Source organism: Chamaea fasciata, unplaced genomic scaffold, assembly GCF_029207755.1.
Source record: "Chamaea fasciata isolate MVZ Bird 193981 ecotype frontalis unplaced genomic scaffold, bChaFas1.0.hap1 SCAF_2, whole genome shotgun sequence".
NCBI lineage: Eukaryota > Metazoa > Chordata > Aves > Passeriformes > Sylviidae > Chamaea > Chamaea fasciata.
In genome coordinates this window covers 4,343,211-4,370,335 of record NW_027094087.1, presented here as the reverse complement: position 1 = coordinate 4,370,335, position 27,125 = coordinate 4,343,211, and the positions used below count along the sequence as shown (strand labels likewise).

Here is a 27,125-nt window from a genome sequence, read left to right as displayed (position 1 = left end):
GTGTGTAGGAGAACATCAGGGATAAACATATACAGGGATATGGTCAGAGAAAGACAAATAGAAAGAAAGTGTAAAAGATGTTTATGAATTCACATTTCTGGATTTCCCAACTTCTGTTTGCATTTTTCAAACCATTTACTATTACAGAAATGATAATAAATCTCAGATGGGTGGGGAGGTAAATAACTAGGAAGACATACCCACACCATTTGATTACAAGACACAAAATCCAGGTAGTAAAAAGGGAAGAAGTAGAAGAGAAGCAGAGGAGGACCCAGCAGCAATAGCCCTCACTGCCTTTGAAACAGTAATGCTGAGCTTAAAAAAAGAAATATTCCATTATTCCTGGCACCTGCTGAGAAAACATTATTCCCTCCACCTTGGGCTGCTTGTATCTAATGGTAGAACTTCACTTACTCACAGAAAACTGCTGTTTATCTGATAAAAGATGAAAGATGATCAATAGATTTTGTAATTTTAATATGTCTGCAGGCTGCAGTAAACAAGTACTAAAGATCATCTTTGATCCTCATGAAATCTACATTTAAAAATGGTCTCAATAATAGACACAGAGCACATTTTCATGCTGATACACCAAAGAGTACACGTGAGCTTAGCCATTAAATTAACATAAATATGTCTGTAATGGGATTGATCCAACATTGCCCTTCTTATGCACCTCTCAAATGTGTAAATTAGAACAGATTAGGGCTGAGGAAGGTGTCCCTGGCAAACTCTGGCCCCTAAATCCAACCTGAAAAAGTCCACTCCATAAACTCAGCCAATGGTTCCCAAGTAAGGATTTGAGTTCTTAGCCCCTCTGTCCTATGCTAAAGCTATTTGGATAGTGGGAATCCTTCTTCTGGTCCTCCTGAAGTAATTCAGCAATTTATAGCTTTTTTTTTTTTTTTTTTTAATAACATGTGTTCTCATTTTAATTCCATCTTCTCTCCCCCAGTGTATTTTAGGCAGCAATCACCCCCTGCATGAATACTCAAGTGGGTGTTCTTTTACACGCTGCATACAGATGTTGAAGAGCCAATGTTTTGACTAATTATACGTAAACTCTATTCAAAGTGCCACTCGACTTAAGGGCTCTATCACCAAATATTTATTTTTTTTTTTCTCAGCTCAAGACCCCAAGCCTGAAAGGCTTTGGGGAAAAAAATAAAAAAAAACCCTGAAGTAGCTTTCAGTCAAGCTCACGCCTGTCTGGTTCACACGCACGACACGGAAAATAGGGAAGTGCCAGGCATGGAGCATTTCCCAAGCCCTGTTACAGGTATTTCCCTGGATAAGCCAAAGCAGGCAGAACAAGAGCTCTGCTGAAATACAGCTCCCCTCAGGCGGCTTCACTCCTCAGCAGCCCCAGACTGACGAGTTCAAGACCAAGGTGCTCTGTTTGGCGCCCGAGGCTACGGAGTTCTACACACACCGAGCAAATAAACTGCAGCCGATCCCCAGAGGAGGGCCTTGCCTTGATGCCTGGTTAATAGTTAATGCACAGGGCGAGTCCTCAGCAGCCAGGAGCTACCTGGGAGGAGAGCAGCGTGCAGGGGCAGGCGGGCAGACGGCTGTGAGCAGAGCTTCAAAATCCACTGAAACAGCAAGGACCACTCCCATCCAAAGCAGCACGTTTTAGTTAGCCTAAAGGAGATATTCAGACATTACAATCATCAGGTTTTTGTTCCTGTAGGAGTAAGAGGTAGCTAGAATCGCTGGGTTTGTATTTTTGTGATCCCAGAAAGGCTGTCTCTGAACAACAACACTCGGTTAAACGCCATCACGTTAAGAGCTGTGACAGATGCATGTGCTGTGTGGAGGGCAGTAAATGTTCTTCAGCTCTGGAGCACATTTCCCAAGGATCTCCAGATGCTTTGTATGTGCGAAACAACACACAGACATTATCTCCTCCTCTCTATCCCCACCTCAGGAATACTAACAGCACATACATAAATAATCTTGAACTTTTTTTTGTTTCTTTTATCGGTTCAATTGAGTCTTGAATTACAGAGGCTTTTTAAAGAGTGGGAAGGGGAAAAGTTGGCTGTTTTCCCAAGGCAACTAAAGGCTGTCCTGCAAGCCGGACGTGTCACCATGTGTGAATGTAGCAGCAAATGAGATGCAGGCTCTATTTTAATTTCCTACAAATAATTTTCTTATTTCATTTCCTATATATATATATAATACATTGCTCTGGAGGATCCAAAGGATGCTTGATAGATCTCAGCTTTCAAAACAGCACCATGAAACAGGCAAATAAACCTCTGCGTTGATTAATCAAATTCTAAAGTACCCTCTGGTCTTCAGGACCACGTGTGTTAACACTTTCTAAGTGTTATTTGTATATTGACAACCAGGTAAGTAATACACAGCAAAAAAGCCAACAGTGTGGGCCATTCTGATTGAGCTGGAATTGATTGATCCAGTTCCATTTTCTTGGAAAGCCTCCACACCTTCCAGTGGATTTCTAAAGGTTGCAAAGTAAATCATCAACCACAAGGTAAAGTATAAAACCTGCAAACCCATTTTTCTATTTTCTTGCTTTATCTAAAAACCAGCACTGTTTCACTAAGGGGAGAAAGACCATTGAGGATGATTGGAATTGTCAGAATTATCTACAAATCCTTCAAAAACGACCCCAAAGTTCAAACTGCCCGATTTAAAAATGTTACATTTCATTCACATTGATTTTTCTTAGTATCTTGAGGGCTATCTTCCTAATCAGATGGATTAAAAAGCACCAGAAGATACTTTCAAAATAATCAGAACTCCAACAAAACAAGATAATAAGGAGTTAAAGAAAGAAGAAAACCTCAAAACAAAACTGCTATAGGTATTATACCTTTCTTAACTGCAGTACGCATTAAAACTGCTTGGTATAATCATTTATACATGCAAATTGACAAATAAAAGCTAGGCAATATAACTACTTATAGGCACTCATTTCCTTGTGTATAAGACACCTTCTAACTACGGATGAGGCTGAACACCACCATATTTTTATTCTAGTGTTTATTCACCATATTTCTATTCTATTTTTATTCTAAAGCTTCAAAAGAGGTGAAGACCCCACACTGAAGCCAAAGGCACAGGATGAGAAACTTTCTCCTTTCCAAATGGTTGGCATACACTGCAGCCTTTATGGATGTGGCAGCAGCTCACAAAAACATCACTTAATTACTTTTCAGCGATCTGATAACAGCACCTTTCCTCCAGCACGGAGCTGCAAAAGTCTGCCTGAGCAGCTGGGTAAATGCCCAAGCAGTTTGTCTGAAGTAAAACTCCTGCTGACACCACTGGGCAGCTGCCTAAGCAAAACAGCCAAATTAGTTTTAAATTAGTTCTGCTTAAGTAAGTGGCACTTACTAAAACACTGGCATGAACTAATTAGAAGGGGAAAGTTTGACAGAAATTCATTGCCATCCCCACATTACAGTCACAGCACATCTGGAGGTGATGCTGCTTGCCAGACCTTTTTAAATACCTGAAGCCCTCCAGATAATCCCTTCTGTTCAGGAAAGGTCAGCACATGTGCTGGGCTTTCTCAGATTGCCTCTGCTGATCCAATTTCCTGTTGCTGAATCCCTCAGATCCCTGCATATCTTTAAGATTTGGTAGCCACCTCCTAAATGTTCCAGTCCTCTATAATTTCATGTGGTTTCAGCAATGGCAGAACCATCCATATATATTATCAGTCCTCATGTTAATGCTATTTTAATGCTATTTTAATATACCCAGGCACGAGGGAACAGCCCCACCTCTGTGCACCATTTTGCAGAGTCTCACACACAGGAACCTGCTCAGTGATCCTGGTTGTGCCACTCTAGAGAGAACAACAATTTTTGCCGCGGTGGATGGGGAAACTCTTAGAGACACGCCCCATTAATTGACTGCAAATGATTAAACTCATTCTGTAAAATACTACAACTAAGGTTGAGATTTTTTTTTTAATAGGTTTGTCAAGTTCATCAGGAGCAAATTCTGATGACCCATTAACTAAGGAATCTTTCTAGACTCCGTTAGGATTTCTCCCCAAAATCAGCAGGGGTCTCTCAAATGGCTTAGCATGTGGGAGCCCCATTCAAGCTCCTGCTCCAAATCATTCAGAATAAAGAGCTGAATTTGCATTTCTCTCTTTCCAAATGCACAACACAAGTTGCTCACTGACTCTCTGGTGTCTCACAAAAAATACTTTGGAAGGGTTTTGATTAACCCAGTGGAAAATAGGGGAAGAGTAGTGAGGGGAGGGAAGTATTAAAACATTTCAAAGTTTTGCAGAAAGTTCTTTACCTTTGGGCGCTATTTTAAACCTGATATTTGTTCTACTACAACCATGATGTCTAACAAATAAACATTTGGCTCAGGATGTAAAAAGAAGAGCAAGAGAGAAAAGGGGCAAACTTGTTAGCTACTTCTTTGCAGCTGAGAAAGATAAAATCAGAGAAAAACACTTTGGAAAAGATGTTACCATAAGATAGGGCTGAGGGTTCATATCTGTAACTTCTTTAAGAGAGTTATAAAAAGAAGAAAAGAAAAGTCTCAAGCCTGAAAATAAGCAGTGCTGCTTTTCCATCAGGAGACACACAGCTAACAGCAGCAACAAATGCATTATTGTGCTGCTATGTTTTGAATCAAGTCGTGAAATAACATCTGAGTTAGGAACATCTAGGAAAAATGAGATTAATTCAGCTGCATGAATAGACAGGAGAAGGAAACTAATAGTTCTGCCTAATTCACATTAATCCTAGAGACCTCTGAAATTTAAGAGAGAATTCAAAACAAGGTAAATTAAAGCTGCTTCTTCTAGAAAAGTAATTTTGTGAGAGAATTTTGGGGTTTTTAAATGTTTGAGTCAAGGAAAACCACTTGGTGATGTGATCAGAAGGGATCACACTCTGGAAATTAAAATAAAGTCAATTAATGGCCCCAGTTGGCACAATATTGGATATTTCATTATATTTTAGGCAAAGCACTTTGGAAAAAGAAAAGCAAAACTCTTGAAAATCTGTAGTTCTTTCCAAACTTTTGGGAGCTGACCATAATTGTGAAATTACAAACAGCCTTCACCAGAACTTTAGATCATGTCAAGACAGCCTCAAAAAAATTACTTTAAGTTCTCTTACAAACTTGCTGTATTAAAAAAAAAAAAAATCCAATGGACAATGTTTTGCTGTTTTCTAAATAAAATTAGGAATAATTCTCTGGACAAAAAGAAATAGGAATTGTCAGCAAACTGTCCTGAGCCTGACGCAGAAAACAGGGGCCATTTAAAAGATCAATAGTTTCAAGAAGTTAAAAATCAGGCAATAAATGATGGGGTGTAGTGATTCCCCTTCCCTTCTCTGGAAGGTTGTCTCATTTGCTTTCACTAATTCTCTTTGAGATTACCACCTGCAAATATTTCGTTCTTCCACATCACTCATCAGAGAAACCACTCAGAAAAATTTAGGCAGAGAATTTACATGTCCTGAAAGAGACTGAAAGAACCAGAAGCCTCTTGGTAATGAAGATGTGACTGATAAATAAGCAGGAAAAAAATGCAGGTAGCAAACAAACATGAAGTTAAATCTAAGAGCAGGCCTCCAGTTAATTGTCACATGGGTTACTTTGGTTGCGTTGCATTTGTATCTCTTCAAATTCCAACAGACTATTAAGTGCTGAACCAATATTAACAGCAATATTGTTTTCACTTCCTGAGAAATATGAAAATTAGAAGTCATAACAAAAAAAATCAAGCAGAAAAATGTACACTTACATTACTTCCTAGAGCACTGCTTCCACACACTCCTCTTGAAAATCTTTTTATTACCAATTGCCTCAAGCGTTTCTAGTCTATAATGACTTAGACGAGTTCCCCTCTGGACACTAACTCAGGTGTTTTACCTCTAGGCAATGAATCATAAAATAACATAAAGCAACAAATGAATCCTGAAAATCAGCAGCAAGTTGTTAGAAAGAAATCCATACTTAAACTTAAGCATCATTCTTTCAAAAATTATCCAAAGATACTGATTTGCTACATGAGTGACATTTTCTGAACGGAGCAACTATTCTCGTAGTAATGCAAAAATTATTTGTTTGCTTCTTAAAAACTGTCTTTAAGTAGAGTTTTTTTTACAAGATACCAACAATGTAATATTTCTATCCATCTGTATCCCATTTTCCTTCCCTTAGAGGATGATTATTAATCCAACTTTTAAAATGCTATTCTATTTTTGCCATCTCCAGAAATGCACCCACACGCTTGCACAAAGTGCTGCTGAAAATCACCTCACTCATATAAAAGCCCAAAGTGATGACACTGTGCAAATTTGCATCATGGAGAAAAAAATGTCCATGAGAGAGAGAAAGGGAAGGAGAGGACTCCAAATTCCAGTAAGACTTTCTTTCCTGGGGTTGACTTCACATGGCTGGATGGCAAACTACATAAATGGCAATAACACAGAGTGGATGAACACAGAAATTATTTCTGCTCCCAAAGACTTGAAGTGGGGTTCCTTGACTGAATCTTGCTGATCTGCAGCTGAAGAAATGACCAAATGTTGTAGTTATTTTATGGCCATGAAATATTTTATAATATGATATGCATTACACGCATACAATTTTACCTTGCAAAGGTTTAGAATTCTGCTGTATTAATTGTGAGCTGCAAGATCCCAGCTCAGGAATCCAGTTTGTACAATTTTTTTAAAGGAGTAATTAAAAACTTTCAGCTATTTTGGAGTAACAAAACATTTGATAACTAGGAATGCACAGTATCCATTGTTAGGAAGCTGATCCGCCTGTCTGAAATGATGTTTGCTGAGAGTATTTAAAAAGTGACATTGTCAGACTACACCAAACTCTTGCTTCAGATTGATCTGATCAGAAGAAAATACTGGATGTTCCATTTTAGTTTGAGCTGGATTTCTATATGAATTAATTAAAAATAAATGCTTTGAAAACAAAGTACCTCATTAGTTTGAGCCCTGCTCCAAAATCCACATGCTCACACAAAGAGCCTCGACTTTCTCCCACCCATCCCATGGTCACCACATGGAGATTTTTCTGTCCCGTTTCCCCCAAGCCTCAGTTTGCTTTGTACACCGTGGGGAACTGGAATGAATTCACAGCACATGCTGACGCGTTAAATATTTGGGAAGCGTTTTTGTAACTACTTGGCTCTGGTTATTTCACGTTTGGCTGTCATGCAGATGATAGCAACACTCAAAGAGAAATGAATGCAAAACACCCATGCTCTTGGCTGGAACGAACAAATTATGAAATTTGGATGAACATCCAGGAAAAGGGGATTTTAGTTTCAGAGGTCTTTATTCAACGGCCAGCGTACACTTCCTTGAAATAAAACACCAGCCAAATTAGTATTCCCTCATTAATTTCCTGGGTACTGCACCTTATCCCGTTAGAAAAGTATTTCAGACCCTTGCTCTAATATAAACAATAAAATCTATTAATTCATTTTTATTATACAAACATGGAGGGGTCTTAGAAAAGCTTTGCAAAGTGTCCTCTGGTTCAAAACATTTCATGTGCTTTTCTTTCTGATGAGGAAATTATTTTTACCGTTTTCAACCATGAGTATTGCAGCATGCTATCGCTCCACCAAAATAGCAATTGCTTTAAAGCAAAAAAACCCCAAAACTTCTAAGTGACAAATTATATTGCTAGTTTGCTCTTTTATTTTATGTTTTTTTCTGGAGCCATGCAGGTTTGCATTTTCAAGGTTAACTTTACAAGCTGGAAAACTTTACGAGGAAACTAGAAAAGTTTATTTGCGGTGAAAGTTAAGATTTTCACCTAAGACAGCAGCTTGAACTGTAGGTAGATCATATACTGTGAGATTTCCTAAAAAAACCAAACCAAACAAAACAGCCCACAAGTATTTCCAGCTGACCACCCTCTAGACTTATTCAGTGTGTCCTGCTGCTGTTTATTCTATAATTTGTTGAAAATTCTCCAACCTTTTTCCCCTGTCAGCTTTCATCGAATTCTAATTCGGGATATATTTCACTTCCGCGTTATCTGAGTTTTCAGAGACTTGTGTTCCCATTATGGCTTCTCCTTCACTTAAAAATATAACAAACTGAAAAGGATTGTCTGCTACTCAGAAGGAGTCTGGACAGAGGTGAAGTTTTCACTACAGATACATCTCACAAAAGAAATAAGGAGGATTTCATCAGGTTCCACAAGCACATGTTTAACATACGGTCATATGCCAAAAGCACAGAGAGATGGAAAACTCCAAACTTGCTCCTCGTGAGTGGAGATAAGTGTTTTCATTGCTTTCCTGAAAAAAAAAAAGCTGATTTGGACTGTTATACTTTAAAAGCTAAAAAAACCTATGCACTTCTTAGAGGACCAGAGGTTAAGTTAATTAAGAAAACAATATTCAGTCCCAGTCTCAAAATAATTACCTTAGACGACATCACAAATCAGAGAAATCTGCAAAATTTCAGCTTCTCACAGACTCTAGAACAGCATGAATTGTTCTCCTAGCACTGAAGAGAATCAGCAGTGAAACTTAAATTTATCTGTTGACCGAAGTCAGCAGAAGAGTGAAAAGTCAACAATTTGCTTAAGACTTTAACGTGCACACAGAGAAAATAGATACCTCCAGGAGAATACACATTTTAAGTATTTTTAAGAAGTTGCATCTTCCATTCATGCCATGCTAAAAACATCCTCTGTTTTCTTGCCAGAATAGCTGATGTATCTTACATTTCTACGTACAATATAGACATTCAAATATATGATTAATTGGAAAAGGGAAGGAGGATTCAATGGTTGTCTGCAATTGTGCAAAAAAGGTATTTTTTTCTTTCTTTTCGAAAGGGAGTTTGGTTAGAATTTGGAAACAGTTAGGAAATAACCCATATGCAAAGAAAAAAAAATTTTTACTCATCATGCTAGTCACCATTTAAGTCTGTGTGAGCAACAGAAAATGGTTGTCAAAAACATTCCTCACATGAGCATTCATTTACACATCAAATTCTTCTCCCCTGAAGCTGCTAGTGAAGCTCCTTTTTCAACTCCACTTGGGCTTTTTATCCACACAGTCTTACTGAAGAAGGACACACAGAGGAAAAATGTATTTCACAGAGAGCTTTCTGTAGTTTGTATATCCTTCTCATCTAGTGCACATAAAAAACCCAAAGGAATGTGACCATTAATTTGTTACCTCACTGATTAGGAATTCTGCTTGGAAGGGTTGAGATGGAAAGCACTCACTCTGTAACAAGCATTACAGAGTTGAACATGGCACTGCGAGGGCTCAACAAATGTCCCTTTACAAAGAAAGGCTACATTGCCTACATTTTGTTCCATTCTGCCAGTTGGCAGGGTTTTCGCCATGAATTATTAATGAATCATTGTGAACAGGCAGGAGAAACAAAAGAAATAAAACATGTAAAATTAAGCCTTTAAATGGTTTTTTTTTCCCCCCTAGGTGTAACAAGAATGCAGCTCGGAGAACTTCAGACAACGCACAAGGACACTGCGATGGGATCGAAAACAAGTCTGAATCTACTTGTTCAGTTTCCTCAGACAAGCTTGTAAACAACTCCTGGTTTACAAGTCTTGGTCGTTTGCAGAGCAGCTAAAGCATCTGACGGAAGGGAAGAAAAGAATTAATGCTAACTCCTATTACCTGTCCCTGCAGTGACTAAGGAAAGGCTGATGGCATCACGGCAACCCAACGGGAGGTGCAGCTATGCAGAGCAGAAAAGCGGTGTGGAGATGAGCTGTGGGAGGAACATCTGGTAAAGACCCACAGGCTGCACTTTCCACAGAGTTAGCTAAAAACAGGGCACTGGCCAGTTCCACTGAGCAGACAATTCTGAGAGAAGTGGCTCTGTAAAGAAGTGCAGAACAGGGGAGGGTTGTTCTGAAACCCTTGCACGTACATTTATACACACACACAGTGTGTTTGTATAAATCAAGGCATCATCTCTTCAGCCTTAAAAAAAACCAGGGGGGCAACTCTACAGTATTGCTCACAGGACTGTTTTGTTGCTATCGAAGTCTGTCACACTTCAGAACAGAAGCTGTGTAAACTGTGTGAAGGTTTTTGCCATTTTAGTGGTGATACTCAGGTACAAGTCTTCTAATATTCTTGCCTCAACTAACAATATGATTAACAAAGTCATCTACTCATAATTAAAACTATTACTTTTCATGGAGTTTTTAACAGAGGGCCTATGGGAGGACCTCAGCTAGATTTCCAGATGTACACTTTTGTGCCTTTGAAGAGGGGAAATAAAGAAAATTAAACCTGTGTGTATATATGTATATATATATATGTAAATGTGCATTTAAAAATGTGAGATGCCTTCCCTCTGTAATTGCTCACAGGCCAAATTGGAGCATTCTGAAATTTGTGGTCTGGCGTACACAAATTCAAAGTCTGCATCAGAATTCATGGCCCATCTCTAGAATTAGTTTAAAACATTTTTTTCCCCCTCATACCTGGCATATTTACTTCAAAACCCAAAGATCAAAAAGAAAGGCCCTGCGAGTTCCTCAGTGCTAATCTTGGTGGCATCTTTCAACTGCACTTTTAAAGAATAAGCACAAACATTTTATAGTGAAGGGGAATGAACTCACTGTGAGGAGGTATGCTTACTGAATCTGTGCTTGTTTCGTGAAAAAAAATAAAAGCTCATTTCCCTAGAAGTCTCTCTAGAAGTGAACTCTAAGAAAGCTTGAAAACACTCCAGGCAGCAGAAAATCTCTTCCTGCTCACAGCTCTGAGCTGAAAAACCCAACTGTTTGGTCTCATCATTGAACTAAATTCATGACAGATCTTACATTTTCGTTTCTGTCAATTCTGTGTCCATAATGTGGCAACAATTCCACAAGGTTTGATTTACATTTCTTCTACTTTACCTGCACTCTTTGGCTAAATGCTGCTAGACTTCAAACTATTTTAGGTATCCAATCAAAAACCCTTCCCCTGAAATCCACAGGCAGCCATCAGTGACATTATCTGGTTCAAAACTTGAACCATGTATTCTTTGTGAGTGTGAATACCCCGAAGAGCTTTGCACCAGAGACCTCTGCAAGCTGCATTACATATTTTTCAATTTTTTCTGCTGAAAATGCACAAATAACAGCCTGAACTACAGGCATTGTGTGACAGGTTAAAAAGGAGGAATTGTAACAAGATGGTTTCGCAGATAGATTTTGACCTAAAGTAACTTCCACACTTTTGTAGCCTTACATGCATCTGTGGATACAGAGCAAGGTACAAAAATGAGATGTATACTTAAATACAGGATTATATTTGGGTGTCAGGAAGGGACAGAGGCCCCAGGGGTTGAAGGGAGGACAAACACAAATCATGGCCTGCCACAGAGCATAAAACCCTCCTGAAAGAAAAACCTCACAAATCACCAGGGCTGCTTCCACAGCACTAGAAAGCAGCTGTAAAACCTTCCTCTCATCCCCAGAAAACTTTCCAATAAAATGTCTGTGGCAGCCACCCAAGCCCTTGAGGATGCTGGGTTTTAGTACAGCCAGGGTGTATATTGTGGGGGGGAAAATCTGGAGGCTTTGGCTTTAATGCGTGCTCAGATGTGGCCTATGGCACATTCAGCCCTCACCTGAGGCCTCTTCCAGATGTAAACTTTGTTGCTCTTTTGACCTACTACGCTCCTAAAGAGTGAATTCCTCCTTCTCGAGCTAACCTCGGAAGATCGGCGCACAGCGAAGCCGCTCCGCTTGGTGCCCAGGCGGGGCCTGCCTTTGCCCCACACGGATAAATAACACAAAGGAAGAACCGGCTTCATTTTGTGCAGTGTCTGGCGGCGAGGAGCACGAAGGCAGGGCCCTGAGGGGAAGAAGAGCCCTACCCTTTGCTCGCCACCTGTGCCCCATTTCCCGCCCGCCGGCTCTGCTGCGGGCCACGAAGCCGCGGCCCGGCTCCATCAGAAGTCTCTCCCACGCAGCTCATTTCAAGGGACCGCTTCTCCACGGCTGCCTCACATCTCCCCTTTTCAAAGGAAAGCGGCCCAGGTGAGGGCCGACAGCTTTGTTCAGTTGCTGTTCGGCTGCGGCATCGCTCCGGCAGGAGAAGGGCCCCTCATCCCGGCCTTCCAGAGGGGCTCTTTATCCCGGGCCGGTTTAACACAGCGGGTCCCGCTCCTCCTTCACGCCAGGAGGACGAGCACGGCGGAGGCGCTGGCGCGGACACCCTCGTGCCGCCAAAATGGTGGTGAAGGCACCACAGGAACGCCGCGCCCTGCCCTCAGGAGAGCTTGAGGAGAGCTCCTCGCACGCCCCAAGGCCGCCTTTACCTGTGGCTGGGAGCTGCGCCTGCAGGCCGGCGAGGACGGCGATCCTCCTCCACTTCATCTTGCCCGGCCGGGCACCGCTGGGGACGGGAGGCCACGGAGGGGAGAAGAAGAAGAAGAAGAAGAAGAAGAAGAGGAGGAGGAGGAGGCTCCTCCACGGGCTGTGCTGGTGTGTGGCCGCCACAGGAAGAGGCTCACCTCCTATGAGGGCTTTCGGAGTCCACCTGCCGGCTTGCTCTGCCTTCACAGCTTCTGAGCGAGGGCTGGGGTTTGCCTTCTTGGTATTGATGTTCGGGGTTTCCTTTGCTATTCATCCTTTTCCTCTCTGCAACATGGTTTTCAGTGAGTTGTTTTCTTTTTCTTCTTTTTTTTTTTTTCTTTTCTTTTTTTTTTTTTTCCATTTTGTCTGATGGTGTCATCATGATGACCTAGGTCATCCCCGCTCAGTGGCTGCTGGTGTCTGTTTCTGGTTCCAAATTTGACCTGACTTCAGAAGGGATTTGTGCAACTATTCCCAGTGTGCAGCACAGGGCACGAATAGAAATTTAAAACTGTAAGCTATAGTCGCTCTTGAACAACATCGCTGTCTAAACTTGTAACGATATAAAATTCATTTCTAACTCCCGCTTTGTAAGAATTCTCACATCATTGCGCTCTTTTCAAATGCGGGCAAATAAAAATTTTCACCTTTTCATTAATCAAAAAAAAGTTCATTTTAGACAACTGTGAATTAGAAAAGCTTGAAAACATAGCTTAGATGAGCCCTAAGGCTTAAAGCTCAGCCTCACTCCCATCAGAATACATCTGGCTCAACAGACCACTGAGTGTTCAATGTTTTAAACAGTGATACTAAAAATGCACTTGAGGGTCAGAGCTTAGGGTGGGAGGAAGTACAAGCATCTCAACACATTTTTTTTTCTTCTGTTTCTAATTCTTAGAAGAGGAATGTGCATCCCCAGAAGATACAGAAACTGGTGATAAAAATTCCCCTGAAGTATGGCAGGATAAGAGTTATTGTGCACAAAAGAGGTAAGGCTTTATAGTCTTTTGAATGCAAAGTAAATTGAAGTTCTTGGAAGAAATTCCTCACTTTGTTGTCTGGAGTAATAACACCTGGTACATGGATAAAACTGTCCTTTCCTTTAATTGAATAATTATATATTGTTCCAATATATAACTGGCACAATTATATACCAAAAGTACTAGACACTAGTAGTAGTCTAGCACCAGGTGTATAAGTGCAGCATACCCATCTGTGATACCCAGGCAGTGCTGCTGAGCCTCTGCTCTCTCCCAGCCCTGGGGAGGGTTTTCTTTGTGCCTCTTCTACCCCAAGAACTCCAAGGAAAGCCTGGAGATGGGCTCTGACACCACCAGGCAGAAAGCAGAGCCCAGCCCAGGAGAGCTGCCATGCACTGAACCTGAAAGAGGTGTCATTAGTCCTTGAAATGGCTGTGCTCAGGTACATGTTCTATATTCCAGTGCAAGCTGGATAAAGCCCTTTCTGTCCACTTCTCTGTGTGAGAGAAGATCGGCTGAAACAAGGAATTAGTGAGCAGAAAAAGACCCCTGCTCTCACTGCTGGCTGCCTCAATCTCACTGATGCCTTATCCAAAAGCTGAAATATCATCCTAGTTATTGATATTTTTTGGGTAACGGTGTTTGCAGAGAAGCAGATGGCACTGCTCATCACTATTCCACTGACCCCTGTCTCCTCGTGTTATTGATCATAGCTTCTCCCTCCGGCAGAAAGCCAGCAAATTATCACTTTGAATAAAGAGTCGAGGCCAAAGGTAAGGAAAAGAAATGAAGAGCTGTGTAAGAAAGGGAGATTAATGGCAACAGTAGGCACACTGGGAGAACAGCAGTTGGGCCACTGTGTTTTGATGTCTAGATAGGGAAAGGTCAGAGAAATTGAGTGTATGGACTTCACTTGGAAGTGTGGGTAGAGTCAGAAAAAGGCTTTGCATGACAGTGCCCCTAGAAATTCTCACCTCCCCATCCCTCAGCTTTTGAACTAAGGCAAGCTTATCATTATCCAAATATAATCAAAGCATAGAGAAGAGCACTCATGCTTGTATTATGAGTTATTCTCACAACAAGCATGGCATGGGAGAGATGCAAATCGCACGCAGACAAGCAGCACAGGAAAAGATAAAGGGGAAGTGGTCTCCTCTCTAGGAAAAAGCTTTTCAGTGTTCATAAGGCTTGCAATTCAACCATGAGGAATGATTTGCTTAGAGTGTAACCTTCTTTTCAGCCTTTCTAGTCTTTGCATCTCTAGGAGCTACACAGCGCTGTAAAAACTTCAGCACCTCCTGCCCGCATTGTGCATTGGCCAATCTTGCAAATGCATTTCTACCAGCAGTTTAAACCATACTGATGTTTCAGTTTACTCACTTCAGTCAGATTGTAAGGACTTTGTTAACCCTGGACTAGCAATGAATGCCAACCCTCGTTCAGCTGAACCAGCAGCAATTTTTCTCAATACAGACAAGGCCACAGCGGAAATATAAAACCCTTTCCTGCTGTGTTAAGAAAAGCTCTCGGCTAAACTTGACTCTTCATCTAAGCATATGGGTGGAGGAAAGTACATTTTCAAGAATTACCTGCACTGGGAAGACTGCAATATTTGATCTGTGGCTCCTGAAACAGAATGGGTCAGGGAACTGAAGTGGTCCCCAAGCACAGCTCAGCGTGTTTAATGCTGGTTAAGGTGCAGCTCATTATCCGTAAGGATAAGATCCTTCATAAAATAGTCAAGGCATGCATTCAACTGGTTCTGTGCATCCATATGCCATCCTTTCTCTGGACACAAAAAATCCTGGAACAGCTCTAATGCAAGGGGCTGATTCATTCCCAGAAGCATTCCCTTTTCACGCTTACTGGTTATGCTTTGACTGTACTATTTAAAAAAAAAAAAAAAAAAAAAAAAAAGCAGCAGGGTTTGCAGTTTTAACAGGAAATAAATGAAAACTGAAAAAAAACAAACCCACACCACAGTCAAGCTGAGGATTAAAAAAATATATAACTACACACTGCCCTCTGGCTCCTGTGTTGCTACCACAGAGATATGCCTGTAATCATCACCGCAGACTGCTGGGATTGAGAACAGGTCGGTTATCAAGAGCTCTCCTAAGCCTGTTTGATACAGTTAGCACTGGCAGGCAAAATTAATTCCTACATCACCTGATGGAGGAGCTGGCCGACTTCAGAGCTGTGAGGATCCAGGCAGACTGCAGAGCCTTGCCCCTGGTCCAGCGGGGAGTGACGCTTGCGGTGCCGTAATTAACTCAACAAGTATTGAAAACATTTCTGGAGATGTTCACACAAAGATAATGGGTGTTAAAAAAAGCAACAATTTTCGCTGGTGAGCAGGCTGTAGCCTCCAGCCAGGCATGCCATTCAGACTAATACACTGAAAAGAAATGGTCTGCTGTTTATGGCGTGCAAGCCCACAATTTTTTATTGACAGAATGTTGCAGACTGACAGTCCGACGCTGCTTCACTGCATCCCAATGCACTGTAGTGCTTTACAGTGCAGCTTCGATTTGCTATAATTGGGTTCAACTGTGCTAATCCCCTCGGAATGCAGCAATTAATACTTATTTAGTGGTGATGGCTGCATTCCAAGAGGATTAGTCCCTGCCCTGCACTTTTGCCAGCAAATGGAGAGCTGGAAAGAAGACAGTGTCTAACTACAGGTCTTGCTTTGCAGCTCCCAACAGGGAGACACAGGAATTGCTCTTGCTACAACTGCTCCCCTTTGTGTATGAAAATACCACTTTTCCAAGGAAAACCCACCTCACCATCACTACTCCTCGCAGCTGCATTGAGCAAATAGAAAATCTTAACACGTGCAACAAGAAAAAAAACCAACCCAAACATAAAAAGGAACACCTGTGCAGGACCACAAAGTGGAGTGCATGTTTCCTATGGGAGATCATAAACAGGCCTTGATGCAATGCAAAAACGTATTTCTATTCATTATTTCAGGGATTTTTTTGTGACTGGCAGTTTCCTGTTCCTGCTACGGTCTTAAAATCTTCAGTGCAACAGGGGTTGTGGAAACCTATAAAGGAGTTGTTGGGAGAAAGTTAAAATACACCCTCTTTGAATGCTCAATTTTGAGACTACTGAATCTGTAATATTCAATTTTTTCCCTCCCCACTGATGCCTTTATGATCTGCTCTGGATTTTGTTATTGTTAATGCACACAAGAGACCACTGCTTATGTCATATTTTAAGGAGGAGGAACAGTGCTCCTTTTCTTTTAGGCTACTCTCTCTGGCGTCATCAACAACCCTGTTAATTGCAGGTGGATTTCCCCAATTACACTGCAGCATATGTAGAAAAATTCTGTGACTTTAACACTACACACATTCTCAAAACGCTCTTTTTAATTATAGAACACCTTCAGTGTTTTCTTGCATGGCTGTACAGAATATAACTTACCAGGATATGCCTTTTATAAATATAAAAATATTGTGAAGCCACATTTTAAGGTCTGTGACAAGTATCTTCTTTTCCTTTATTCTCCTCCCTTCTTTACCTCTAAAACACACCTCTTCTGCATGTTTCAAATGCTCACCTGAGGAAAAACTTAATTAACTGAAATTCATTTAAGCATTTAAAACAAATCAAAAATCCAATTCATGCTTAAATAGGCAACTGTTTTTTGGCTAAAAGACAACTGGAAATTAGTGTGCAATGTTCCTATAATAATATAATGCAGGGTTTGTATGACTATCTTTCTTACCTCTAAACAATTGCCACCTTTCAATCTAGAAACAGTTACTTGTTAACACTGGAAGATGTTTAACAGGTTCCGTTGGCATAAAAACATTATAGAAATACAAATGATCTTCAATGTTTTCACATAAATACACATGCTTAGATATGCAATTGCACACTATTTCTTGACACTCTCTCCCCTTTTGCACACACACATCCTGTTTGGTTTTGTCAAATTACTCTGTGGTTGTAGCAATCACAGATTTATTAAAAAATCCTTAAAATTAATTACTCACAGATTAAAACAAGTCATCTTGTTCTTCAAATAAAGCCTTCCTGCCATCTAAGGGTATCAAGATTAGCTTCAAGTGTTTTACATGAGTGCTGCAAACTGGTATCTACATTTTTATAGGTAAAGGGAGGAGAAAAGTAATGATGCAAAGTAAATTTACAATCTGAGTCAATGGCAGTAGCAAAAATAACATGAAGTAGTTCTAGACCTGTGTGGGTACACAGTACTACTGAGGTCAAGGAACAGACTCTCCTTTTTCAACAAGCCCCACAGCAGCTGTTTGGCCCATCACCAGAAATGTGGCATCTCTTTCATTTAAACTGGAGGAATTCTATGCAAAACTAAGCCTGGCAGCTGCAGGGATCAGAGGCAAATAGTAATGGGGAATTTTTATGGCTTTTTAATGTAGGATAGTAAGAGCTAGAGGAAGAAAATAATCCCGAATCATCATTACGGATATCAGGTTGTTTGTTTAAAGCCTACCATCCCCTAAACAATACAGAATTGCACCCTTTCTGGTACTGACTGCATACCTGCCAGAATACTTCAACTCTACAATCAGCACAACTAATGAAATTCAAATTTTCAAAATATGACTTTTGTACCTTTAATATACATGAACTGGGGTTTGTTTCCTCTCCCCAGCTCACAGTTGTCAAGACATTTATAGGAGCTTGGTGGCTTTGAGGTTAGACTTCCCATTTCAAATCTGAATCCGACAAAGTGAAAACAAATCTGACAAAGGCAAGTACCCAGAAATGTTACCTAAGCTTTGTTTCCACAGAAAACCAGGCTGTGGAAAACATTGACCACTACACCCAGAATGAATGAGTCTTGCAGCCTAATCTTACCTACCAATTCAGCTCAGAAACTCTGAGGAAGCCTCTAGACACAGAAGTTCTATAGTCAAAAAGCCCTGGGAGCAACTGCAAGAGGCTTCCATGAGAAATTCATGGACTGAGCTCCCCAGCAGAGAAAATACAATTATCATGGAGAGCAGCAAGGACTGCTCCACCCAAGCAGAGGAGCTGGCAGGGAGGGCAGGGCAGTGGCCTCAACCCCAAAATAAGCAGTCCCACAGTACCTGGACAAGAACAGAGGGTGGGTAACAGCAACCAGTGTCAACCACACTTGAGCCAGGCTTGAGACCAAGACACTAGGACTGAGCAAGCAACAGGAGCCTGAGCTCTAACACAGCCCCCATGGAAAAAGGGGAAACTTCAAGCTTTTCCCAGCTCTGCCTCATCACCCAAATGCCTGCACATCATCAGGGCAGCCCAAACCACTGGAGAGCAGCCTGGGGGCACTTGAAGAACCCAAGATTAATTAGCTGTTGGAAATTACAAGTCAGAGTCAAGTGGTTTAATTCAGCTCACAATAAGCCTAAGCCAAAGGATGGTCACGCTAAAGAACCCCCTCTGTCTGGATCTGACAGAAATAAACACTGTTGAGTCTGGAGCTGGCTGCTCCTGCCGATGTTCCGTGGCATTCTATACCTGTCTCCATTTCCTTTACTAGAGTTACTTAATTTAAAAACCCTTAAATCATTTTCATGGATATTACTTCTGAGCTCTCCGTAGCACAAAATGATTACAAAACACAAAAAAATGATGAATGCTCCTTTTTTTTTTTGCAGCCAGCAGGCCGCTGTGTTTATGGAGGGAAGCATTCATAATGTAAAGCACTGCAGAAAAAGAATTTGTTCATATTATGCCCCCGTCGTTTGCTTTTCCAGCATCTTTGAGTTATGATGAATTCAATAACCACTTTTAAGCATTAAACATTTAACACTCCAGCCGAATGTAAGTCTGTGGCACCCTCTTGTGTTCAACTACAATATGTCAGTTTATTGGATTTTATCTCGATGCAATGTTTTTGCTCAGGGAAAACCTTTTGAAAACTAATTAATCCATTAAGTTAAAATTAACACTTTTTGTGTTAGTCTGATACTCTGATTGAGCTACCTCTATTTTCCTGTGAAGATCACAGGCACAGTATTAAACAGCTAAAAAATTAATTCCAGAGAGAACTCAATAAAGGATTAAATGAGCACCTGATATATTTAAGATCTACTGTGTAAAGGTGTTGTATGTTGCAAGAGCCTACTGGGCACAAGTCCTACATTTAAAACACAAGAAAGAAATTAAAAATGGAGAAGTAGAAGCACAAACACATCAATAAGCAAGATCAATAGAAGGAAGAACATGACAGGTTGTGATTAGCCTTATTAGATTCCCAGCTAACAAACATCCTGTGGCTTAGTGAGATGGCTGCAGTTATCCTGTGTCAGATCCCCGTGAATGCAGGTGCCTCCCAGGTATGAAGGCTGACTTCACTGCTGTTGGGAATATGCTCAGGTACTGCAAGCATGCCCTGGTAGAGGATACACACAGAAATCAAAACACTGATTCATTGCTTACAGCTCTATCAATTGATTATACTCCGCCTCTTCTGTTCTAAGCCACAGTATTACTCCTGGAGAGCAGGAAATAAAGGAAACATGCTCACCAATGAATTCCTGCATGAGCTGGACAGAATAAATGTGAGCATCGGGAAAAGAAGTGAGGGAAAAATAGGAGCAGCTGATGACTTTCTTGGGTTGGTGATTTACACACCTATTACTAAGGGAGAAGACTGAATTGCTTTACATTCCACTACTCCATATAAAACACAGCAAGAAGTATTCAGTGAGATGCACAGATAAAACTCCAGAGATCTGTATAGGTAGGTTAACCACTCTGTTCACTGTTTTCCCAAAGAAACATCTGGTTAGGGTCCTCCCAAATTTCAAAGGTGAAGAAATTTGGATGATCTGCAATTGTTGCAGTAGTATTACAAAACTTTTTAAAGATCATACTGTTACCACAAAAAAGGCCCTTCCACTTCCAAAGAGAAGATACTTGAGAATTGATAGTGAAAGGAGAAGAAAATCAGAAACAAAGCCAGCCTCGTTCTGCACCAAACCCTCAAGGGACAACATACTTTTGAGGGCAGTGTACTGGTTTTGGCTGGGATGGAGATTTGGGGTTTGTGGTTGGGATTTTTTTTCTTGGCTTGCTTGGGGGTATGTTTTGAATTTGTGCTTAAAACAGCCTTGCTAACACACCAATGTTTTATTGTTTATGCAATAAACAATATGCTTCTCACCCTGCCCTACCAGTGAAGAATCTGGGGGCGCAGCTGGTGGAAGAAGGAAGTTGGGGATGTGTGGAATGATGGCATTTGTCTTTCCAGTTTTCCATTTCACAGCATGTGAAGTAAAAAGACACAGTTTTAATCCAAGGAGGGGAAGGCAAGTGGAAGGAGGGACATTTCCCCAATAACTCTAACAAGAATGAAAGATATCAGAGCAACAGTGAAGCAAGAACACTGAAAAGAGAGTGCTTGTATTAAAGACAGCAGGAGGGGGAGAATAATTCTTGGATATGTAATAAGTAATGCTTCACATCACTTGTCAAAAAAATATTTTAATTTTAACAAAAGTCCAGCATCATCAGTCTCACACATCAGAAGTCACAGGGTTACATGTAATGCATTCAGGTGTCCTCACAGAAAGGATTGAGTCCATGGCAAAGATTCATTTGAGTTTTCACAACTGTCATACCTTATATATAAAAATATTTTTCAATTTCATATTAATTATCAGTGTTACCTATTCAACATAAATTGTTTCTATATTGTATGGGTTTTTTGATCCTAAATTAGTTTTAAAATATTAGAACAGTAGAACAGTACCAAGTATCTTCCTTCCCCTTATGAAGAAAGAACTCTTAATAAGTTACATAAAAAATACTTTCACAAACCATCCCAGTATTTGAGAAAAGGAGTGATATAACAACAACATTAAGATATAAGGATTTTACACGAGAAATCCCACTGTTCTATATATCAACCTCCTCTAAGGAGTCTAAATGCTTTACTCTAGGTCAACTAGGTAATATTTGCTCACTGTAAAATCAACTTATTTGTTCATAAACACTTTTTAGTGTTGGTGAACTTAGCACACAGCAGATTGGAAAGGATGTTTAAAAAGGTGCTTTTTGTGCTTGGGTGCAACTTACTTTAACAGAATTAATTAAGCACACCTTTCATTAATTTTCATTCTCTACAAATCATGAATCATTTGTGTCATACTGCATTGCTTCTTTTTCACATCTGGGTTACTAATCCAAAACTGCTGCATAAGGTTTTCCAGACCCCCAAATCTGCTCAGTTCTGCTGCTGAGGGTAATAAAAGCTGCTAAATTGCCATTTGATCAGACTAACAAAGCTGAGTATTTCAGAATCTCAGCCAGAAAACATTTATCCTTCACAACATTCTACTGAATTTACAAGACACTACTCTTCTAAAGTCAGATATTTTAGGTACTACTGATGTGCTTCTATTACAGAGTCAGGGCACGTAATCAGCTGAGGAATTACCAAGAATGTATCCTGAGGTATAGGTACAGCTGGCATGAACACAACTGTAATTCTACAGCACATTCAATAAAACACAAAAATGGCTCAAGCAAGTGGGTTTGTCAGTGTGCAAAGAAAACTCTTACCAGGATGTGGGAACTCAGCACATCATTTGGCACTGTAATGCAGGCAATGCTTCCCATTCCATCACCTGAGCCATCCTATAGAACTTCACCATAAAACTCTAAACGAAATTGGTATTAAAAATAAAAGAAAAGTGGAAAGTGCTCAGAAATATTATTCAACTAAGGCACTGAAAGCTTTAGAACTGGACTAATCCTTTAGATTCCAGTAAACACAACACTTCTGAATGCACGCTGTCAGACACAAATTCATATCCAGTGAATAAAATTTAGTTATTGCTTATGCACAAAGGCTTTTCAGTGTGACATGATTCAAGTTAGTGAGAAGTTAAATCTGCTTCATAAGGGTAATACATGCTCATTAACAATGCAAGATGTTTGATTTATTGTATTATTATTTCAGCTCTACACTACATAAAAAAATAAATCTTTCATGAAACAGCCAAAGTAATTCATTTCCATATCAGCATCACCAAGGATCTTCTTCCACCTACAAGGAGTAAGAATAAGAGTGAAATGAATGCATAATTCATGTTGACTGTGCTAAAATATATTTGAAAGTTTTGAAGACTTGGTTTTATGTAGACAGAACACAATTTCTCTATACTTCAATATCATAAGGACAGATTCAACAGCAATTTTCTTTTGGAAGAATCAGCAGTATTGCTGCAATCCCATTAATACAGCTTCAGAAATACTCAAGAGTCTCACTACTATTAATTATTAGACCAAAACATCATCTGTCTTGCAATTAATTCAAACAGAGGACAGTGACTGTGACAATTCTACAGGAGTCACTCCTCCCTGTTAACAACAGTAAGTTTTGTAGGTGTGAAACATAATGAGAAATATAATGAGAGTTATAATGAAAAGTTTCAGTACTTACTAAGGCTTGACACTGTAGTACTCTTCTGGTGTCACAATTTTCAATCCACCAAAGTAGTCCAGGACCCAAATATTGGTGATGTTGAATTTGGCAAAGAACCAATTATGATCCTTGGGCCAACTTTCCATTTCAGGGTGACGACTGAATAATGCTTTTTTGGCCAAGTCTGCTTCTGAATCATTCACCTGAACAAAAACCAGGAAAACATTACAGTAAGATAGTCGTGTAAAGATGAGTTTTAGCTAAAAAACCACTGCTGACTGCAGTGTGCTTTTTTTAGTGCAGCCGTGTCTTGTCCCAAGGGGCTCATTACTGTGGCTGAGTCTGCTCATCTTCAGTGTGGTGTGCAACTGTGTGAGACAGGCAACACTCCCAAAGTAATGGATTTTAACATTAAATCAGAAGGCTGCCTCTAAAGTTAGCATGAGCAAGAAAGTACTTCATCAACATAAGAATAAATCTTTAAACAAATCACAAACCAGAGGATTATGGATTCTAGGTGAATCATTATTATGTGCTGTCTCAGGTGTAATTTTACCTCCTCTGCACCTGCTCACTCAAAACTGACAGAAACAGATCCAAGTGCTCAGACATTTGCAAACACACACAAGTAGGACGGTATAACAGAATCCACAGAGAAGGGAAGCTGAAAAGTGTGACAGCACTTAATACACAATGTGCACATGTTTAAAGGGTTAAATCAACAATTTAGAGCTCTGGGTAAGGTACAAGAAGAACCACGTAAATAAAATCAACTCCATTATTAATGAGACACTCAGGAAAGCAACTACGAGATTGCTGAGTGCAACGTACAAATATCAGAGCTGTGAAAACACCAAATAAGAATTGAGACTAGCAAGTAAGAGAGAGCGTGATGACCAGCTCTCATCCTCAATCATTATCCCCAAAAATGGGATTAGGATCTTCAATGAATAACACATGCAGTTCTCAGTTCCTCCTACCAGACACCAAAGTAGTGGTGGACAAAAGAACCCTGCCCTGGCAGCAGCACCACCAGAGCAATCACATAATGCACACTTTTTGTCTATAATACCTGCAACTTTTTAGCTCAGCTAAGTATTGACTTCAACAGAGCGTCAGAAGCAAGCACGTCACACTGCTTGAACCAAAGAATTTAACTGAGCAAGAGACTGAATGTCAATGAAGTGTGAAGGTTTTTCCAAAATAATGGCCTCAGACTTCTTAGTTTCAGAACACACTGACAGGAATGAGGGAGGTTTCCTGTATTATTGTCCTCCCCAAACTCCTTGCTAGAGGCATGTCAACAAAGCTTCTGCAAAAATCAAGTTGTAACTTCGTTTTCCTCCCACAAACCATGAGCTGGCCTTTGGGTACCACAGCACAGAACACGTCAGCCTATGCTTTTGCACAGAATTTCTCACCTCGCTCCTCTACCTCCACTAAATAAATCTGGATTCGATGCACACAGCCTTGCCCAGTGTCAGCTTTCAGCTGCTTACCTTGACAATGCTCCCAACGAAGATTATGTGGGCACAGAGGGGGTTCTGGGGATCATATTTGTGCTTCCTGCAGTAAGGAGTCTGTGCCAAAGACACCGTCAAGGAGGCATTTGAGTTGACCTGAAATGCAAGAAGTAAGATAAAGAGGTTTGTGCTTACTTTTCTTACGTGAAAGAAGTGTCCTACCCACCAAAAATTACATTTTCAGCACTTGGTACTTTATTCAGCTCAGTAATACTGCAGAAAGAACAGAGCTGTCATCACCTTTTCCTAACTACATCTGAAAGGCTCCTTGGGTGAGCTCTGAATTGGAAATAAAGCCCAGTTCAGAGGCGTGCTGAAGCTTGTTAACATGAAATGGAAACATCACAGAACAACACTCCTTAAAACTCTGAATTCAGCCTACCTATTTCACATGCAAATGATGATGTATTACAATTTACAGGCACAAAGGACAGTACAGAAGACAAGGACATGCAGTGAACTTCATCAGGTTAATTCTGGTGGAAGGGCAAAGTGTTACTGAGAAGACAAACAACTGAGCTTCACAACTGTTGGTAAAAAAATTACAAAAACAAACATCTCTTCAAACAGCCCCCGGCTCTTTTGGCATTTAAAGTGAATTTTAGAAGTTAGGTTTTAAAAAATTCTAAGCATTTAAGTGAAGCACCCAACTTGAAGAACTAAAGAACCCTTATCTGATTGTCTTTCTAAAAACTAATTTGGTGACCATGGCTTGAAGAGCGTTCGTGCCAAACAGGACTGCAGGATGCCACGTACTAAGGGTCATTATCCCCCAGCAAGGAAAGTTCCCCTGCTTTGAGAAGTGTCTTCAGAAGGGCTCAGGTCCAAGAGAAACCCTCCAAAGTCACCTGAACACTCCGGAGAGCACCGGTGACCTCAAGAAACAGAAGCAACCACTCGAGAGATGATAGGAAGTTGCTTAACTCCCAAAAAGCTGACTCACGATTATTCAGCACCTTCTCCCCGCCCGTGACTATCACATGTCAACAGTTCCTGCCCTGAAGCAGCAAAATAAGGACCTGTTGAGGAGCTTCCTGAAGGAAATATTTATTACCAGTTCATACCCTGCGTTTTATGTTACTCTGAAAGCAAATAGCTGTATCTGGGATGGAAAGAAAAGTATGAGGCAAAATAAATTAAGACTCTCTATGGTACTCAGACACATAATTGAACTATTTTAAGGCAACAAACTAAAACCTGACAAGGAACAAACAAAATATGATAAAACAGTCTGAAAAATTACCATGGTTTTGTGTTTACTAATATTGTACCAGTTACTAAAACAAACAAATCTAATAAAAGAGGCGTAGAACTGCTATTTCATTAAGTTTTTAGTGAAGTCTTGGCCACAAAAGATCTGGGACAAGGCCAATTACACACTCAGAGTCTCAGCATGCCAATGCTGCCTTTCCATGTGTGCCTCCCTTTACGGTAAGCTCCAAAGATTTATTAACTATTTAATAACTATTTAATTACTACTTAATAACTATTCCTTCAGCAGGCTGTGTAAGAATTCTCTTTGCTTAGGTCCCACACTGAGAAGCTCCAGTCCTTCTGACTTTTTTGTGTGTGTGTGTGTGTGTGAAATTTTCTCTGTTCCAGCTATTGTGTGGCGCCTCGTTTCTTTGCTCAGTGCTTGTGGAAGCTGCAGACACTTCCTCTGTCCGGTGCTGCCCTTTCTTTCTCAAGGCCACGATTAGCAGGAACTTCTCAGGAGACCTCCTGACTGCCACCACAGACAGCACTGCTCCTGGGCTAATAACTGTCCCCAGGGCCGACAAACCGGGCGACATCCACGGAGCAGCCATAAACTAAAACACAGATGAGGAAGAATCTTACGCTGAGGGTGGCAGGGCGCTGGCACAGCTGCCCAGGGAGGTCGTGGAGTTTCCCCTCTCTGGAGAGCCCTACCTGCCCGAGGTGACCCTGCCGTGGCAAGGGGCAGGGCTTTGTGGTCCCTAGCGGTCCCTCCCAGCCCCGGCAATGCCGTGGTTTTGTAAACCAGCGCTGTCACACTCCACCTTGCAATCAGCCCTCGCTGGTGAGCGCAGGCCCGAGCAACCTGGGCGCTTCTCTGAGCGTCCTTCGTGGGGTCACGTCCCTCCCCGCTCACCTCCAGGTCCTGCACGGAGATCTCCATGTCGGTCAGGTACAGGTAGGGGACGCCGCTGCCGCCGCAGGGCCCGGGCGGGCCGTCGCTGAGGGAGAAGATGTTGGCGAAGGGGCGGCCGCGCAGCCCCTCCTGCGCCGACAGCGTGGCCAGCGCGCCCCAGTCGCAGCTGTGCAGGACGTAGCGCGCCATGCGCGCCGCCTCCTCGGGCGGCGGGATGGCCGCCACGGCCGCCAGCAGCAGCCCCGATGCGGCGCACAGGAGCAGCAGCCGCGCCGTGGCTCCCCGGCCGGCTGAGGACACGGACATCGCTTCCCGCACAGACGCCGACCGGGACATGCCAGCCTACACGGCGCCGGCCACCGACTGCCGGGCCCGCCCGCACCGCCCACGGACCGCGCCGGGAGGGGTGGGCGCCGCCGCGTCTCACCAATGGGAGCAGCGCTGCCCGCCCCGCCGAGCCAATGAGCGATAACCCCGGGAGCAACGAGCCGCCACCCCCGCTGGCAGCCAATAGACTTGCGAGGTCTGCGCCCCTCAGCCAATGAGAGCCGCTGGAGGCGGGTCAATGCGCGCGGCCGCTGTAAACATCGCCGCGAGCGCGGCCCGGGAGGGGGTGGAGTCACCGGCAGCCCGGCAGCCAATGGGAGCGCTGCTCTGCGTCACCGCATTGATGGAAAAGACCCCGAAATCGCCGGGTCCGCTGTGACCCAACGCCGGCGAGTGACCCGGACCATGGCACCGAGTGACACAGCCAGCCT

General features: G+C 41.7%; 2 protein-coding genes and 1 long non-coding RNA gene across 4 annotated transcripts in view; 1 reads left to right on the top strand and 2 right to left on the bottom strand.

Annotated features, from left to right (window-relative positions):
- The window catches only part of CD247 (CD247 molecule), a 49,597-nt gene extending 36,359 nt beyond the window's left edge, over positions 1 to 13,238 (bottom strand). The window contains 2 exon segments of the mRNA XM_066208002.1: positions 12,297 to 12,552; positions 12,554 to 13,238. Of these exon segments, the coding sequence (XP_066064099.1) occupies positions 12,297 to 12,552; positions 12,554 to 12,715 (418 nt within the window). The 5' untranslated portion in view covers positions 12,716 to 13,238.
- On the top strand, positions 12,555 to 25,557 carry LOC136304500 (uncharacterized). The gene is made up of 3 exons (XR_010724627.1): positions 12,555 to 12,635; positions 13,232 to 13,322; positions 24,676 to 25,557. It is a non-coding gene; the product is annotated as an uncharacterized lncRNA (long non-coding RNA).
- On the bottom strand, positions 20,771 to 26,717 carry CREG1 (cellular repressor of E1A stimulated genes 1). 2 transcript variants are annotated; one of them, XM_066208010.1, is made up of 4 exons: positions 26,368 to 26,717; positions 24,231 to 24,350; positions 22,750 to 22,934; positions 20,771 to 22,353 (listed from the first exon to the last, which is right to left on the bottom strand). In XM_066208010.1, coding segments are annotated over exons 1-4 (642 nt in total). In that variant the 5' UTR covers positions 26,704 to 26,717; the 3' UTR covers positions 20,771 to 22,352. The 2 variants fall into 2 exon arrangements, with proteins under 2 accessions (XP_066064107.1, XP_066064113.1); XM_066208016.1 differs by lacking the exon at positions 20,771 to 22,353 and having other exon boundaries at positions 22,749 to 22,934.
- Between the last annotated feature and the right edge of the window lie 408 nt (positions 26,718 to 27,125).